The 14,712-nt window shown below is 48.1% G+C and overlaps 1 protein-coding gene across 1 annotated transcript in view; it reads right to left on the bottom strand.

Annotated features, from left to right (window-relative positions):
• MMP17 (matrix metallopeptidase 17) overlaps positions 1–14,365 on the bottom strand; it is a 165,641-nt gene extending 151,276 nt beyond the window's left edge. The window contains exon 1 of the mRNA XM_083476457.1: positions 13,350–14,365. Within this exon, the coding sequence (XP_083332583.1) occupies positions 13,350–13,481 (132 nt within the window). The 5' untranslated portion in view covers positions 13,482–14,365. The remainder of the gene's footprint in view (positions 1–13,349) is intronic.
• Between the last annotated feature and the right edge of the window lie 347 nt (positions 14,366–14,712).

Consider the following 14,712-nt stretch of genomic DNA (forward strand, 5'->3'; position numbering starts at 1 on the left):
TGTACGTTTACATTTTAGAAAGTTCTATAAATCGCTTTCAGAGTGGTGTGCATGACAAATTTACATATAACACAGCTAAAACCCGTGAAACTATTAAGAGGAAGGAATATGTACACATCATGATCACCATTAAAGCACAAATAAACATCAGTAGAACTTTTAAAACATGGGTAGGCAAACTAAGGCCCAGGGGCCAGATCTGGCCCAATCACCTTCTTAATACAGTCCACGGATGCTCTGGGAATCAGCGTGTTTTTACATGAGTAGAATGTGTCCTTTTATTTAAAATGCATCTCTGGGTTATTTGTGGGGCCTGCCTGGTGTTTTTACATGAATAGAATGTGTGCTTTTATTTAAAATGCATCTCTGGGTTATTTGTGGGGCATAGGAATTCGTTCATTCCACCCCCTTCCAAAATATAGTCTGGCCCCCCACAAGGTCTGAGGGACAGTGGACCGGCCCCCTGTTGAAAAAGTTTGCTGACCTGTTTTAAAACAAGCATAAGTACAGTGTACCTTGGGTTACAGACGCTTCAGGTTACACATGCTTCAGGTTACAGACTCCGCTAACTCAGAAATAGTACCTCAGAATAAGAACTTTGCTTCAGGATGAGAACAGAAATCGTGCTCAGGTGGCAGCGGGAGGCCCCATTAGCTAAAGTGGTGCTTCAGGTTAAGAACAGTTTCAGGTTAAGAGCGGACCTCCAGAACGAATTAAGTTCTTAACCCGAGGTACCACTGTAACTGCATGACAGGTCTGGGTGGGCTTGCTGAAATCAGTCCAAAATAAGTTCCTATCTCCTTGAATCCATTTCCAGCAAATAATTTGGCCTTCCTTGGGGCCAGTGCCTTTTGAAGCAGGATGCGCTAGCTTCCATTTCACTGAGCTGGCAAAGTTAATGCAAAAAGGCAAAAACATTGTGATTGCTTAACTGGCCCTACACTACTTCCCAAGTTGGTGCAGGACAAACTCCCGCATAGTAAATTCACACCAACAGCAAGGGCTGCCAACCTTTCTGCTGACCCCTGTAAACTGCACACTCCATCATGGTGTGTCTCCATCATTTCTTAAAAACCAGCCTGTTCCCTAATGGCTGATGCCTTCTGTGCGTCTTGATGATGTTTCATTGCACAAACATGTTTTACCAAGATTGCATTAATTCGTTGTTGTAAACCGCTTTGGAATTTATTGTTAACAAAAACAAAAAGAGTTTCCTTATGAATAAATAAAAAAACAGAAAATAAGAAAAAGATTTGCAGCTAGAATGATGGAGACCAAAGAAAATAAAAGCAAATAAACATTTAAAGGATGAAACACAGAGACGCTATAAGAGAATATAAAAAGTTTCACAACACTGGGAAGAAAACATATGCCGGTGCTTCATTGTGTTAATTATTGTTTTGACAAATAATAAACAAAGACAGAATCACTCCAGTTTTTGAAAATATGTTCTTGTCCTCCCCCCTTATTAAACAAATTGGCTCACAGTTTCCACACTCCCCCCTCCCCCCACTCCGCTAACTTCTGATTAAAATCTGGTAGGGTCGTGAATGTTGGTAGTCCAACAGCAGGGATCACTCAGTATGCAGCTTTAACATTGATTTCGCTAATGATAAAGTCAAGTAGACAAGAAGGGGACCAATGGGAGTGTTGCCTAGCAACCAGGAAGGATGGGGTGATCTTTGCTGAGCTGGCACGTGCTCCAATGGTTTGGGGCAGTTCTGAGGCAGTTTCCCCCTGTAAGTCTGCATGTATGTCTCCCAGCTATGTACAAGAAAGACAAAGCCCTTTCTCTTCAAATTATACACTGTTTTTGTTCAGTTTGCTTAGTAAATCGGAATCAGGATTTTTTTCTCTGGACTCCATCTGCATTAGTTTAAGTGACTTTGTTAAGAATGATCATCCAGATAAAATTGCCCTGGAGACTTAGGAACATAAGAGCCCTGTTTAGATCAGACCAAAGGCCCATCTAGTCCAACAACCTCTTTCCCCCTGGAACCAGTCGGATGCTTTCAGAAAGCCCACAAAACAGACACATTGATGCGTCAGTTTTCATGTCCTGTAAGCCCCTCTGTCCTGCAGCTTCTAGGAATAGTGTCTTCATACTAGATGGAGGTTATTTCCTAACCATCAGAGCCAAGTTACAGGTAGGTAGCCATGTTGGTCTGCCGTAGTCAAAACAAAATAAAAAAATTCCTTCCAGTAGCACCTTAAAAAGGTAAAGGGTAAAGGGACCCCTGACTATTAGGTCCAGTTGTGGCCGACTCTGGGGTTGCGGCGCTCATCTCGCTTTACTGGCCGAGGGAGCCAGCATACAGCTTCCGGGTCATGTGGCCAGCATGACTAAGCCGCTTCTGGCGAACCAGAGCAGCGCACGGAAACGCCGTTTACCTTCTCGCCGGAGTGGTACCTATTTATCTACTAAGTTTGTTATTGATATGAGCTTTTGAATCTTTCTATTTTGTTTCATCAGAGTCAAGGAAAACATGAAAGGTGCACAGATGGATTAGAGAAAGGGGTTGCCTGTTATTATTTTGTGGGGAAGATCCAGGCGCATACCTGGAAATGTAGGTTTGCACAACTGAAGTGGATTAAAGCACTCTGGACCACCAGCAAATCAGGATGGGTGTTCATGGTCATATATGAGCTCCCTGCGAACAAATGCTCATTGAAGACTGGACATGGTGTATCTTCCATCATGGAAGGAAGTCAGGATGGATGCTCAATAAACAAGCCACCTGGAGGAGCCTATGGTCCACATAATCCAGCATCATGCAGATGTTTTCTGGAACACCCACAAGCAAAGTGTGATGGCTAAAAAATCCCAACCCTTTCCAAGTGGTTACCCTCCAGAATGCCACCTCTGAACCTCAAATAGCTAAAAGCAATAAAGGCTGATTTGCTAGGTTGATCAGCTGGCTCTGCCTGCCTTTGCCTCTGGCTCCCTCTACGGTTGGTCTCCCTGGCTCCCACCCTACCAGCCTCAATAGGCACCAATCACCATGAGCTCAAAGCCATTCACCTGACCCTCCTTGAGCTGAACCACCTGAATTCAGAAGAGGAGAGGCAGGGATGGGTGCTGAGCACCAGCACAATCTCTTCACATTCGAGGCAGGCTCCAACTAACCATTTTGTTTTTGCTCCCTCGGCTAGACCGCCTACTGAGGAATATAGCAGACTGCAAAGCAACCTGGATTCAGAAGGCAAAGTGGGAGAATGACAATGCGAGCCATCCATCAGCTTTCACGTTGCTTTGGGCAGCTTATTAGGAAGTTGTGCCATCAAATTAAAATTCAGTTAGGGGGAAGGGAAAGGAGGCGATCCCAAAGTTTTAATCTAGCTAACATCATTGGAATGCTTCACCCCAGTCTGTCACGGCACAGGAAGAGTCTATAACTCTCCCGCAAGCTTCGATTCTCTTGCTCTTTTTCTTCTAATCATGCAGAATGGCATCTTAGCTGCAATTTTCAGTGGAGAGGAGGGGGGGTGAGAGCCATCATTCTAAAGTGCAAGAGCTCTATTCACATTGTATTTACTGCGGAAAGTACTTGGAGACATAATATTCCTCCAAAGGTTAGCACAATTCTCTATCGCTGTCGTTTCATGCTTCCTGACTTTCAAATATGATGGGGGGGGGGTAACGCTTCAGCAGCCTTGGGGTTTATTTGTGTGCGGGAATGGATTCCAAAACAGGATGTCTTCGAGAGAGAGCGCTGCCTCTCTAGGCAGAGATTCGCAAACACACTTGCTGCAAACAAGCCACTTCAGTAACTGTCTTGTATTTTCCACTCATCACTGCTGAGACCTCTGCCAAAACAAAGACCTCTTTGTTCTCCCGCTCATCACCAGCCTCGTTCCCACCCAGTCGAGATGGCCCAATGGATTTATAGCTTCAGCTGAAAGTCACTGTGGTGCAGTGGATGGAAACATAGGAAGCTGCCTTATGCAGAGTCTGGTCATTGGTCCATCTGTGCTCAGCATTGTCTGCACTGACTGGCAGCAGCTGTCCAGGATTCTAGGCAGCATTCTTTCCTGGCCCTACCTGGAGAGGCCAGGGATTGAACTTGGGATCTTCTGCATGCAAAGCTGATGCTCTACTACTGAGCTAGAGGCCTTCTGTGGACTACAGACACACAAGAGAAGGTTCACATTCTTATTTAGTCATTTGGCTTCCCAAGTGGCCTTCGGTAGGCACTCTTTCTCAGCCAAACCTACCGTATTTTTCGCTCTATAGGACGCACTTTTTCCCCTCCAAAAATTAAGGGGAAATGTGTGAACGTCCTATGGAGCAAATGCAGGCTCCTTGGCTTCAGCGATAGCAACATGAAGCCTCTGAAGCGCAGAGGGATCGCTCCCTCTGCATTCCAGAGGGTTCGTGTTGCTTTCGCTGAAGCCTGGAGAGCGAGAGGGGTCAGTGTGCACTGACCCCTCTTGCTCTCCAGGCTTCAGGGATAGCCACCTGAAACCTTCGGAGTGAAGCGCGAGTTCCCGCTGCACTCCGCAGGCTTCAGGTTCCTTTCGCTATAGCCAGGAGAGCAAGACTCTCCTGGCTTCAGCAGAGAGGAAGAGCTGCGCAGCGCCCCTTCAGCCAAGCGGGAGGAGAAATGGAAAGGGCTCCATTTCTCCTGCCACTTCGCTGAAAGGGCGCTGAGCAGAGAGGGGGAAATTATTATTTTTCTTGTTCTCCCCCTCTAAAACAAGGTGCGTCCTATGGTCCGGTGCATCCTATAGAGCGAAAAATACGGTACTTTGCAGCGTTGCTGAGGAAAACAGCGGGAGTGAAGGGAAAGAGGAACCTTGTGGGCTGCCCTGAACTCTTTGGAGGAAAAGGGGAGATTAAAAAATGTTGTTGTTTTTTTAAAAATTGCCGCAATGACCATCTGGTCCAACATCCTTGTAGCGTTTGCCCTCTGATGTGTGTGACATCATAGTGGGTTCATAGGGAAAGGATTAACTACCGGTAATTGTAAAATGACTAATCAATGGGAACCCAGGGGGCAGAGTTAACCTGTGTATATGGTTTAAGCACAGAGGGTTTTTTGAGAGAGAGTTAGAGTTGTGGAGAAGACAGTCTGGAGTTAGAAGAGACAGATAAGAAAAGTCTGTGGGTTGGGCTAGTCTGGTGGGAGAGAGTGAGAGAATTTGTTAAGAGGGGTCAGTCAAACAGTTGAGATAACCAGTCAGAAGGTATTAGGAAGGTATAGGTCGGTAAAGAAACTAAAGTTAAGAAACTGACAGGAATATTATCTGAGAAACCGTAAACTTGTTAACGTTTGTAAAATAAACTTGGTTTTTTTTGGTTCACTTTTAACAACTGACTGGACTCAGTGTTTTACCAGAGAGTAACTGGTTGGTGGCAGTGGGAAAGCGAGCACAGTGGTGGCACAGGGATCAACAGACCGTTAAATGTCCAAACGTCCGGGGACCCTGTGTGATCGCCACAATCCTGTTCTCACCCTGGCCAACCAGAATCTGAAAGCAGCATCACTCTCTCCACCTGTCACAGCATCATCAGGCACAGAATGTCCAGAGCAAGGAATTAACTCTTCATTGTCAAAAGCACACCGCCTACAAGTTAGGGAGAGGAAGGTTCACCAGTCTTACGTATTTCAGCTACGCCTAAGTGGGCAGCTAAGGAGGCTGTTGCTGCAACAGAGAGACCCTGTCCCCAATCTGTGCATTGCCCCCAGCTGAGCTGCAGGCAAAGCAGGGACAGACTCTGCCTCCATGTAACCTTCTGCTCCTCCTGGGAGACGGTGGAGTGAGAGAGGGGTGGGCAGCAGGAGGAGGAAGAAGAGGCATGGAAGCCCTTGACTTTACACCAGCCTTCATCTCTCTCCCACTTCCTGCACCTGTTCTTCACTCTCCAATCCTGAAGCTTCTTCTGCCTGATCTCCCAGCTGTTCCAAGCTCCCCAAATCACTGATTCCTTCTTCCCCGCCCCCCTTCTCCAGGTGCCCACTCTTCAGCAGCCGGTCAGCACTCTGCAGTGTCCAGCCAGTCCCTGAAACCACCTGTGATTCCCAGCAACTGCTCTTCAGAGACATACTGCCTTCAATGGAGTGGAGGTGTGACCACAACCACCATGGCCACTAGCCATCAAAAATCTTATTTCCCATGAATTTGCCTAATCTTTGTTTACAGCCCTCCATGTTTGTGGCCATCACTACCTCTTGTGGGGAGCAAATTCCACAATTTAACTACGCACTCTGTGAAAAGTCATTTTTTGGTCTGTCTTGAATCTTCCAGCATTCACTGGATGCCTGCAAGTTCTAATATCACGAAAGAGGGGGAAGAAAAGACTCTCTACTCAATTGCAAAATTGCATGTACTGTTATACATTCTGGGGTTTTTTTGGTTGGTACGTGACATCCCATTCAACCAAACACCCTCCCAAGGGAAGACAGTTAAACCCACCCTGTTGGGGGAGAAAGTCAGAAAACTATCCCTCCATATGAAACTATTTAATAATAATAAGTCATACTTGGATTAGATTAGGCTAGAGAGTTTGCAGCCCATTGAAAGACATTATATTTATCCAGTTCCCCTTTTACTTGATTTGCAACCATATTTCATAGTGGCCTTTTAATCTCATTTCACAGCATAAACCACTTTGGGAATCCCCACAGAACCAAAGAAGCAAGGTGTACACTTGAAAAAATAAATAAAATAAAAATAAAAAACGAGGTCAAAGGTGCAGTTGAAGCCCTGGATTTCTCCTGCAATCAGCACAGCCGTTCCCAGGGGCTCACAAACTGAACACTGTATTCCCTACTGAGTTTTAAGAGGGAAAAGCGGCTGATTGACTTTCTGCATGGTTTTGAGAGTGTCTCTCTGAACGCCAAGGCAGCCACTGTGATGATAGAGATGTTAGCTTAATGATCTAATTAGACAGGAAACAGCATTTCCAGAGGGCTTACCTATTACATCTATCGATTCCCACCCATTTTAAAGATATCTCAGGAACACAGGAGCCTGCCTTATACAGAGTCAGACCACTGGCTCATCGAGCTCATTATTGCCTGCACTGACTGACAGTGGCTTTCCAGGATTTCAAACAGAGGTCTCCCCCAGCCCTACCCAGAGAATGGGGGACCTTCTCCATGCAAGGTTAATATTAACCATTGCTTAGCATTATGTGCAAATCCAGACCAGCTTCTTCTAAACTACGGCTAAGGAGTGTTCTGTGAGGTGATAAACCAAGGTTTAAAGCATTGTCTGTCAGATATGCCTCTGCTTTAACCATGGTCTATTAACCATGGTAGGGACGCGGGTGGCACTGTGGGTTAAACTACAGAGCCTAGGGCTTGCTGATCAGAAGGTCGGCAGTTCGAATGCTCATGACATGGTGAGCTCCCGTTGCTCTGTCCCAGCTCCTGCCAACCTAGCAGTTTGAAAGCACGTCAAAGTGCAAGTAGATAAATAGGTACCACTCCAGCGGGAAGGTAAACAGTGTTTCCGTGCGCTGCTCTGGTTCTCCAGGAGTGGCTTAGTCATGCTGGCCACACAACCCAGAAGCTGTACACCGGCTCCCTCGACCAATAAAGTGAGATGAGCACCACAGCCCCAAAGTCGGTCACAACTGGATCTAATGGTCAGGGGTCCCTTCACCTTTATTAACCTTGGTGAGCATTAACCAGGATTCAGCACTATGTGCAAACCAGGCTAGTGTGAGTTTCATGGCTGAGCGAGGATTCAAAGTCAGGTTGCCTTATTCCTAGTCCAATGCTCGCAACTGCAGCGTCAACTGGCTGAGCTCTATCCCCTTCCAAGATATGACAAAACAACACAGCAAGCTATAGTAACAGTTTCTGCCCCAATAAGTGCTTCAATTTCATTGGGTCTTTTGGGGCTCCTACAAAGATGCAAAATCGATTTGAGCATCTTCTCAGGGGACTGTACCACCTCAAAATGTGAAAGGTGGAGTTTGATGGCACTTCCTTCTATTACGGAAAGCTTACATGTCAAGGAAGTGGCTGCAGGAAAAGAGTCAGGCAGGCAGGCCTTCCCATGGGGGAAGACACCAAACAAGAATTCCCCTCTACATGGATTTGAAGGTGGTACAGTCCTCCCAGAACAGTGAACTGCCTGAGTGGTTGGATCACTGAATGGACTCTTAATGATAATTCTGGAGTGATTCTTCAGTGAGTCCCAGACCCATCTACTCCCAGCGATTTCCCAATATAAAAAGACATACATCGTTGATTCATTCTTTCTTTCTTTAAAAAGAAGAAAAGGGCTACTTTAAAAACTACCCATGAACAAACCCGACACCTCTAGTGGAGTTGTTCATGTCATCCCATTTGCAGAATAACCCACACAAACAGTATAAGCAGGCGAGGTGCTCCACACCAGATATGTAGGCAAAGATAGACTGTTGCTTCCAGAGTCAGGTGTTTGTCTGATGCAGTAGAAATATATAAAATAAAAAAGTAAGAAAATTGTCCAGTAGCACCTTAGAGACCAACTAAGTTTGTTTTTGCAAACTTAGTTGGTCTCTAAGGTGCTACTGGTCAAATTTTTTTGTTGCTTCCAGACAGTCAGTATATTGCGGGAGGCAATCGGGTGAAACTGGGAATTTAGATTCGCCCAACTGAAGTGGATTAAAGCGCTCTGTCAACCCAGCACAACAAATTCACCACTATTTTTGTGGATAGGAAAGTAATGGGGGGAACATGCTGAAAAGCATGGGATGAACGATTAACAGTAAGACCAATAAACCCCACACAAGCAAATCAGGATGAATGAGCACTGTTATATAACCTCCCTGCCAACAAATCAGAACGGAAGCTCAATAAAGACTGGGCATAGTTTAACCTCCGCATAGGTTCTCTGCAAGCAAATCATGATGACCACTCAGCAATTTGGAAGAGCCACTGGTGTGCTCAGCACATTCCATTAGGATGTGCACCCAGGAATCTTCACTTATTTATTGAAGACAAGGAAGAAGAGGCAAAAAGCTAACAAAATAACCACGCAAGTGGTCAGCAAGCCCAAACAGGATATTTTTCCTACAGAGAAAAAGACCAGTGCCAAGCTAACCAGAGGGCAGTTCTGGAGGGCCATGGATGGGCTGGCTCCTTCTTGCTTGCATGCCAAAACAGCAGCCTCCACAGATCTCTCACCACAAAAGATAAGAGCAAAGCTTGGATGAAGATAGAGCTATGAGACAGAGACAGGCGCAGGCAGAAGAAAAAGGCTGGGGTGGATCTGCAGCTTCTGCCTGCAGAGCAAGGAGTCCCCCTTCCTTCCATACTGCTGCTGCTGCTGGAACCAATCACCCCATCGCCGGGCAAAAGCTGCAAATCCATTCCAAATTAAAACCAGTCTTTTTCATTCTGCCTGCTTTTCTGGCTGCTTCCCTTGATTTTAAAAGTGGGAGTGCCTGGCACACCCAGCACACACCCCATGCACACCCATGGAAGGGGCCCTTTAAATCTGAAAGCAAGCCCAAGTCATTCCTCTCCACAACACACCATTTAAACCCTGTCTCTGATAGAAGATGAAATTCAATCTATTTCGTTTGGAAAAAAATCATGTGTCTTTCAGTTTACAAAATAAAATTAAATCCCAGGACAACTACCAGCAAAGTAAAACAATATTGAAGACACAATCAAGCGGTACATAAAAAAAGCTTTGCACTGGAGGAACAGAGCAATAAATGGTGGGGCAAACCAGACTTGACACTAAATGCATCTTTGCAACTATGGCGCAGAGACTCGTTGTTTTTACATGCAAATTGCATCTCCTGGGGGGCAGCTGATAATTAAGATGAGAGGAGGCATGGAGAGGGAGTTTAACCCTTTCTTTCCCTGTTGTGATCCTGAGGAAAATACCTCTTCTGAAGTTTGCATTTGTTTTTTTTGGGGGGGGGGAGAGAAAACCATACATTGGAGGGAGTTGCCTTATAATGAGTCAGATCATTGGCCCCTTGAGCTCAGTATTGTCTGCACTGACTGGCAGAGGCTTCACAAAGTTTCAGGCAGGGGTTTTCCCCAGCCCTACCTGCAGGTGCTTAAGATTGAACCTGGGACCCTCTGTAAAACCCTCTACAGGCTTAGTTGCTAAATCACATTTAAGGTCAAGCGAGCTTGCCCGGCAATGCAAACCACCAGCTAAAAGTTAACCAGGTAACATGCTAGTTACGTAAGAAGGTTGTTGAAAAGTACATCAAATCTCATGTCAGGTGAAATCTCTTGGCACCCACACATCTGGGAGGGAAAGACGGGGTGGGGGGATAGAATAATCCATAGGAATTCCAAAAGAGATTCAAAGCATGCACATTTAGAGCCAGTAATGTGATGTTGCGTGTAGAGTATCAGATTAGGACTTGGGAGATCAGGTTTATTAGCTAATCCCTCTTCCATGGAAATTGAAGCTCAATGAGGATGATAGGGGTCTCCTAACAACTCTAAGGACTCTTCCCAAAGGACAGTTCCCAGGATGCTTTGGCAGCAAGAGGGCGGGGAGCAATCACTGCTCAAAGTAGTACGATACTGCTTAAATGTTTACTGGAGATGGGGTCTCAGTTACAGGTGATCCCCAGCAAATCCACACCATATCCCATAACTTTTCATATCTTCATACTTTTCATATCTTCATACCTGAAGGAGCGTCTCCACTCCCATCGTTCTGCCCAGACGCTGAGATCCAGTGCCGAGGGCCTTCTGGCGGTTCCCTCACTGCGAGAAGCAAAGCTACAGGGAACCAGGCAGAGGGCCTTCTCGGTAGTGGCGCCCGCCCTGTGGAATGCCCTCCCATCAGATGTCAAAGCGATAAACAACTACCTGACATTCAGAAGACATCTTAAGGCAGCCCTGTTCAGGGAAGTTTTTAATGTGTGATTTTACTGTATTTTTGGTTTCTGTGGAAGCCACCCAGAGTGGCTGGGGAAACCCAGCCAGATGGGCGGGGTACAAATAATAAATTATTATTATTATTATTATTATTATTATTATTATTATTATTATTATTATCTTAATTACTGTGATTTCTGGGTTGCCTTCCTAGGAGCATATGGACAGAAATAAGAAACACTTCTACCCATTCGGAACATAGGGAGAGTTGCTTGGTAACCATGCCCTGAAACCCTCTAGCTGCTGGCTTTTGTATTACTATTACTACTATTATTATTAAAATCAGATATGGAGCACAGCTATACCACCTGAGTGATCAAGAGGTTTTACACCCATTGTCTCAGAATTTGTTAACACCACTTAGGTGAGAGTTTCTCCCAGTCCCACAAATTTATCTTGGTTAAAGCCACCAGGTGCATCCATCAGAGGCCATTATCCAACCAGAAGCATCTTGGTTTATGACTCACTTCCTGAGTTTATTTATTTCATAGATCTATAGCAGTGATGGGGGACCACTTTCCACCTGAGGGACACTTTCCCTTCTAGGTGAACTATTGAGAGCACCAGGTCAGTGTTGGGCAAGGCCAGAAGCAAAAGTGGCCAGAGCAATGGGTACAAACTCAATCTTTGTTCAACAGACTTAGTTCCTGCACACATGAAGGTTTCAGTTCAACTCAGTGTTTGACTTGCATGGCTTGCATTTCTCCCTCTAGGATATATAGAGCTCAACATTCAACTCAAGTCTTCTCTCCACCAGATCAGAGTTGGCCAAACCAAGACCATTATTATCCAGTTTCTCTGAGTTGGCCAAACGTTTCCATAAAGACGGAATGAAAGTTTTTGCTCAGTTCTGAAACATCAATCAATCTGGCTTTGGAAAGTTTCAGGCTCACTGTCTCATACTTCAATATGATTGCCTCTCACTTTGGGATTTTCCGCCTCAAATGCCCTGAAATTCAATAGCTACTTGGATAAACAAGGCTCTCACAGACAACAACAGCTAGGCGACTGAGTTTATTACAGAGCACGGTCATCATCCACCGGGGGGGGGGGGGGCAGAACCTGTGGCAAACCGCAGTTCTGTCCCCTAAAATGGCCATGAGTACAATAAGGCAACTCCTACAAACACAGAAATTGGTCATTTTATAAGGTACAGGGCAGCCCTGCTTTGCATCTCTGGAGGATGCCGCTAGCAGAAAGGTGGCAACTATCTAGGCCAGGTAACTCCAACTTTCTGAGGCCTAGGGCCCACTTTGAACCCAGACACGCATTTGGAGACCCATTGTATGTTGGATCAGGCTGCGACCCACCAGTTGTTGGCCAGTAAGCTAGGCCAGCAAGGGAGATAACCACCCATCACCAATAGGCTCAATAGCTTCTGCTGCACATATACAGACCAGGGTTAGGGAAGAGATTCCAACAAATGCCCAAATAAGGATGGGTTGATTCCAGGGCATCAGTTGGTTGAGGGGGAGCCTTCTTGACGTCTTTGACTGAAAAACCAAGAACCAGAATCATCTTTGCCTAACGCCTACCATGCAGTGAAGGAGGAAAAGAACCACACACAGACAAATAACAATAATAGTGGCATTAATTTTTTAACCATTAGTATTAACCACAGACAGAGATATTTCCTCTTTGCCTTTTCACAGCAGACCAACAGGTTACTAAATCAGCAAAGGATTAGAAGTGGCAGCACATTGCTTTCCTAAACACGCACACCCCCCCACAAGGGAATTAAAAGCCTGGGGAAACTGGTGGGCACCACTACCAACTGCAGCGTCTTCCCACTTTCTGGCCGCCGCCGCCACCACCAAGCGGCTGACTCAGACCGCAACCGTACACACACATTTATTAGCGGTGAGCCCCCATCCTTCCTCTCAAAACAGCGGGACTTACTTCAGACAAGAGACTGCGCTGCAAAAGCGGCAGATCCCTGCGCCCTTTCCCGGGAGTAAAGTCCCCGTTGAAGGACCACTGAGACTTACTTCCGAGGAATCAGACCAGAGGATGGCTGCAATCCAAAACAAACACGCGCGCATACACACGCACACACAAAAGGAGAACGCTCCTTGGAGAGCTGCGTCGTCTCCTCTCGAGTAACCCGCGCCGCGCTGGCAACCTGTCCCCCTGCTCACGCCACCTCTCCCCCTCTTCTTACCGCTGGTGACCAGCTCCATCCCGCGGCACCTTAAACATACACACACACAACCACAAAAACCCGCGCACGCCCCCCAGGAAATAGGAGGAGCCCTTGTTCGATCGTGCGCCCGCAGATACCCCAGAGCGCGCAGCAAGAATGGGGTGGGAGATTAAATAAAGAGAATACCCCCCCAAAAAAAAACAGCTGCCAACTTCATCCTCGCAGCCATTGACAGCCCTTTTCAGCTGCTTTGCGTACGACTCTCTCGCGCTGTTTCTTCGGATGCCCCCCCCTTCCTCTCCCTCCCCGGGCAGAAAACCCCACGAAGAGCCCGGCAGGTGCCAACTCACAACTCCCAGCGTGATGTCCTCAGCGGTCGGAGTGGGCGCTGCCAGGGTCCGCCGCGAAGCCAGGCAGAAGGCGAGCATCAGAAACATCTCCTGCGGGAAAGCACTCTGCCGGGGGGGCCCGCTCCACAGCATCCCTCCTGCGCTTAGTCCGCCGCTACCGCCGCCTCCTGCAGCTGCCGAGGCTCCTCAGAGGAAGGGGGCAGAGGGCGTCCAGCACCGCCGAGCCGAAGCGGGAGAGAGGCGGGCGGCGACATCCGAGCTCCGCGGCCTCCGGGTAGCGCCGCTGCTGCTGCTGCGGGAGCTGCTGTTGGCCACGCCGCCGCCAGCCCGCCACCTCGGGCGTCAAGAGGCAAGCAGTAGGGAGGACATCGTACGTCCTTGGTCTCCGGCTCGCTTTCCTGGCGGGAGAGTGCAGGGAGGCGAGGGCGAGAGGGGAAGGATTTGAAAAGGAAAAGAAAGGACAGATCCGAAGGTGTAAAAGAAAAAGGCAGCCAAACGCTCCAACTTTTTTACGCGCGCCGGGCTCCCTTCGCAGCGCAGCCGCGCGCCTTCGGGGAAGCGAGCGGGAGATGCAAGCCAAAGCGACGGAGCCCTCCCTTCTCGGACCGCAAGAAAACAGAGAAAACCTGTTGGCAGTGGGTCCCGTTCACCGCGCCCGCCCCTTCCCTCTTCTCTTCTAAAAAGGGTAATAGAATAAAATCCAGCTCCGAATTGCGCTACGCGCCAGGCTCTCCAAGCAGCGCGAACACCGGCGAGCAAACCACGTCGAGGAACCGCCGCCGCTCCGCTCTCGCTCGTCTCTGAAGGCGGCACAGCTCCAGCCGGGGAAGTCCTTCGGCTGAGGAGGCGGCGAGAGGCGAAGGAGGGCGGCGCTAAGGGGAAAGAGGAGGGGCCGGCTCAGTCTCGGGAAAACGCTCCCTCGGTGGGCAGCGAGAAACCGAGGCGGTGGTGTGCTGCCGCCGCCGCCGCCGCCACCGCCACCAGCGCCTCCTTTTCCTCCTCTTCCAGAAGCAGCCATTGGCTGCGACCCGTATCCACGTTTCCTTGGGCGTAAGGCACCCACCCCCACGCCCGTTCTCACGGAGGTTCGCTCTCCGCCTCCAGGGGCTCGCGGGGCTGCGATCCGACGCGCACTTCTTTGGAGAGCTCCTTGGAATTAAGAGGGACGGTCGACCTCCGAAGAAAGGGGCGCACGGGATCCGGCGGCGCGCGCGTATCTTCTGGGAGAGCATTGGGGCCGCTGCTGCAGTTTCCGCGAGCGAGGCTTCGGGCACCTTGGACTGCTTCCCAACGCGGCTGGTTTAGACCGTCGAGGTGCCAGGATCAGTCCTTGGACCAATCCCTGGCCGTTCCATGAGCCCCC

Source organism: Podarcis liolepis, assembly GCF_965112155.1.
Source record: "Podarcis liolepis genome assembly, chromosome: 15".
Taxonomy (NCBI): Eukaryota; Metazoa; Chordata; class Lepidosauria; order Squamata; family Lacertidae; genus Podarcis; species Podarcis liolepis.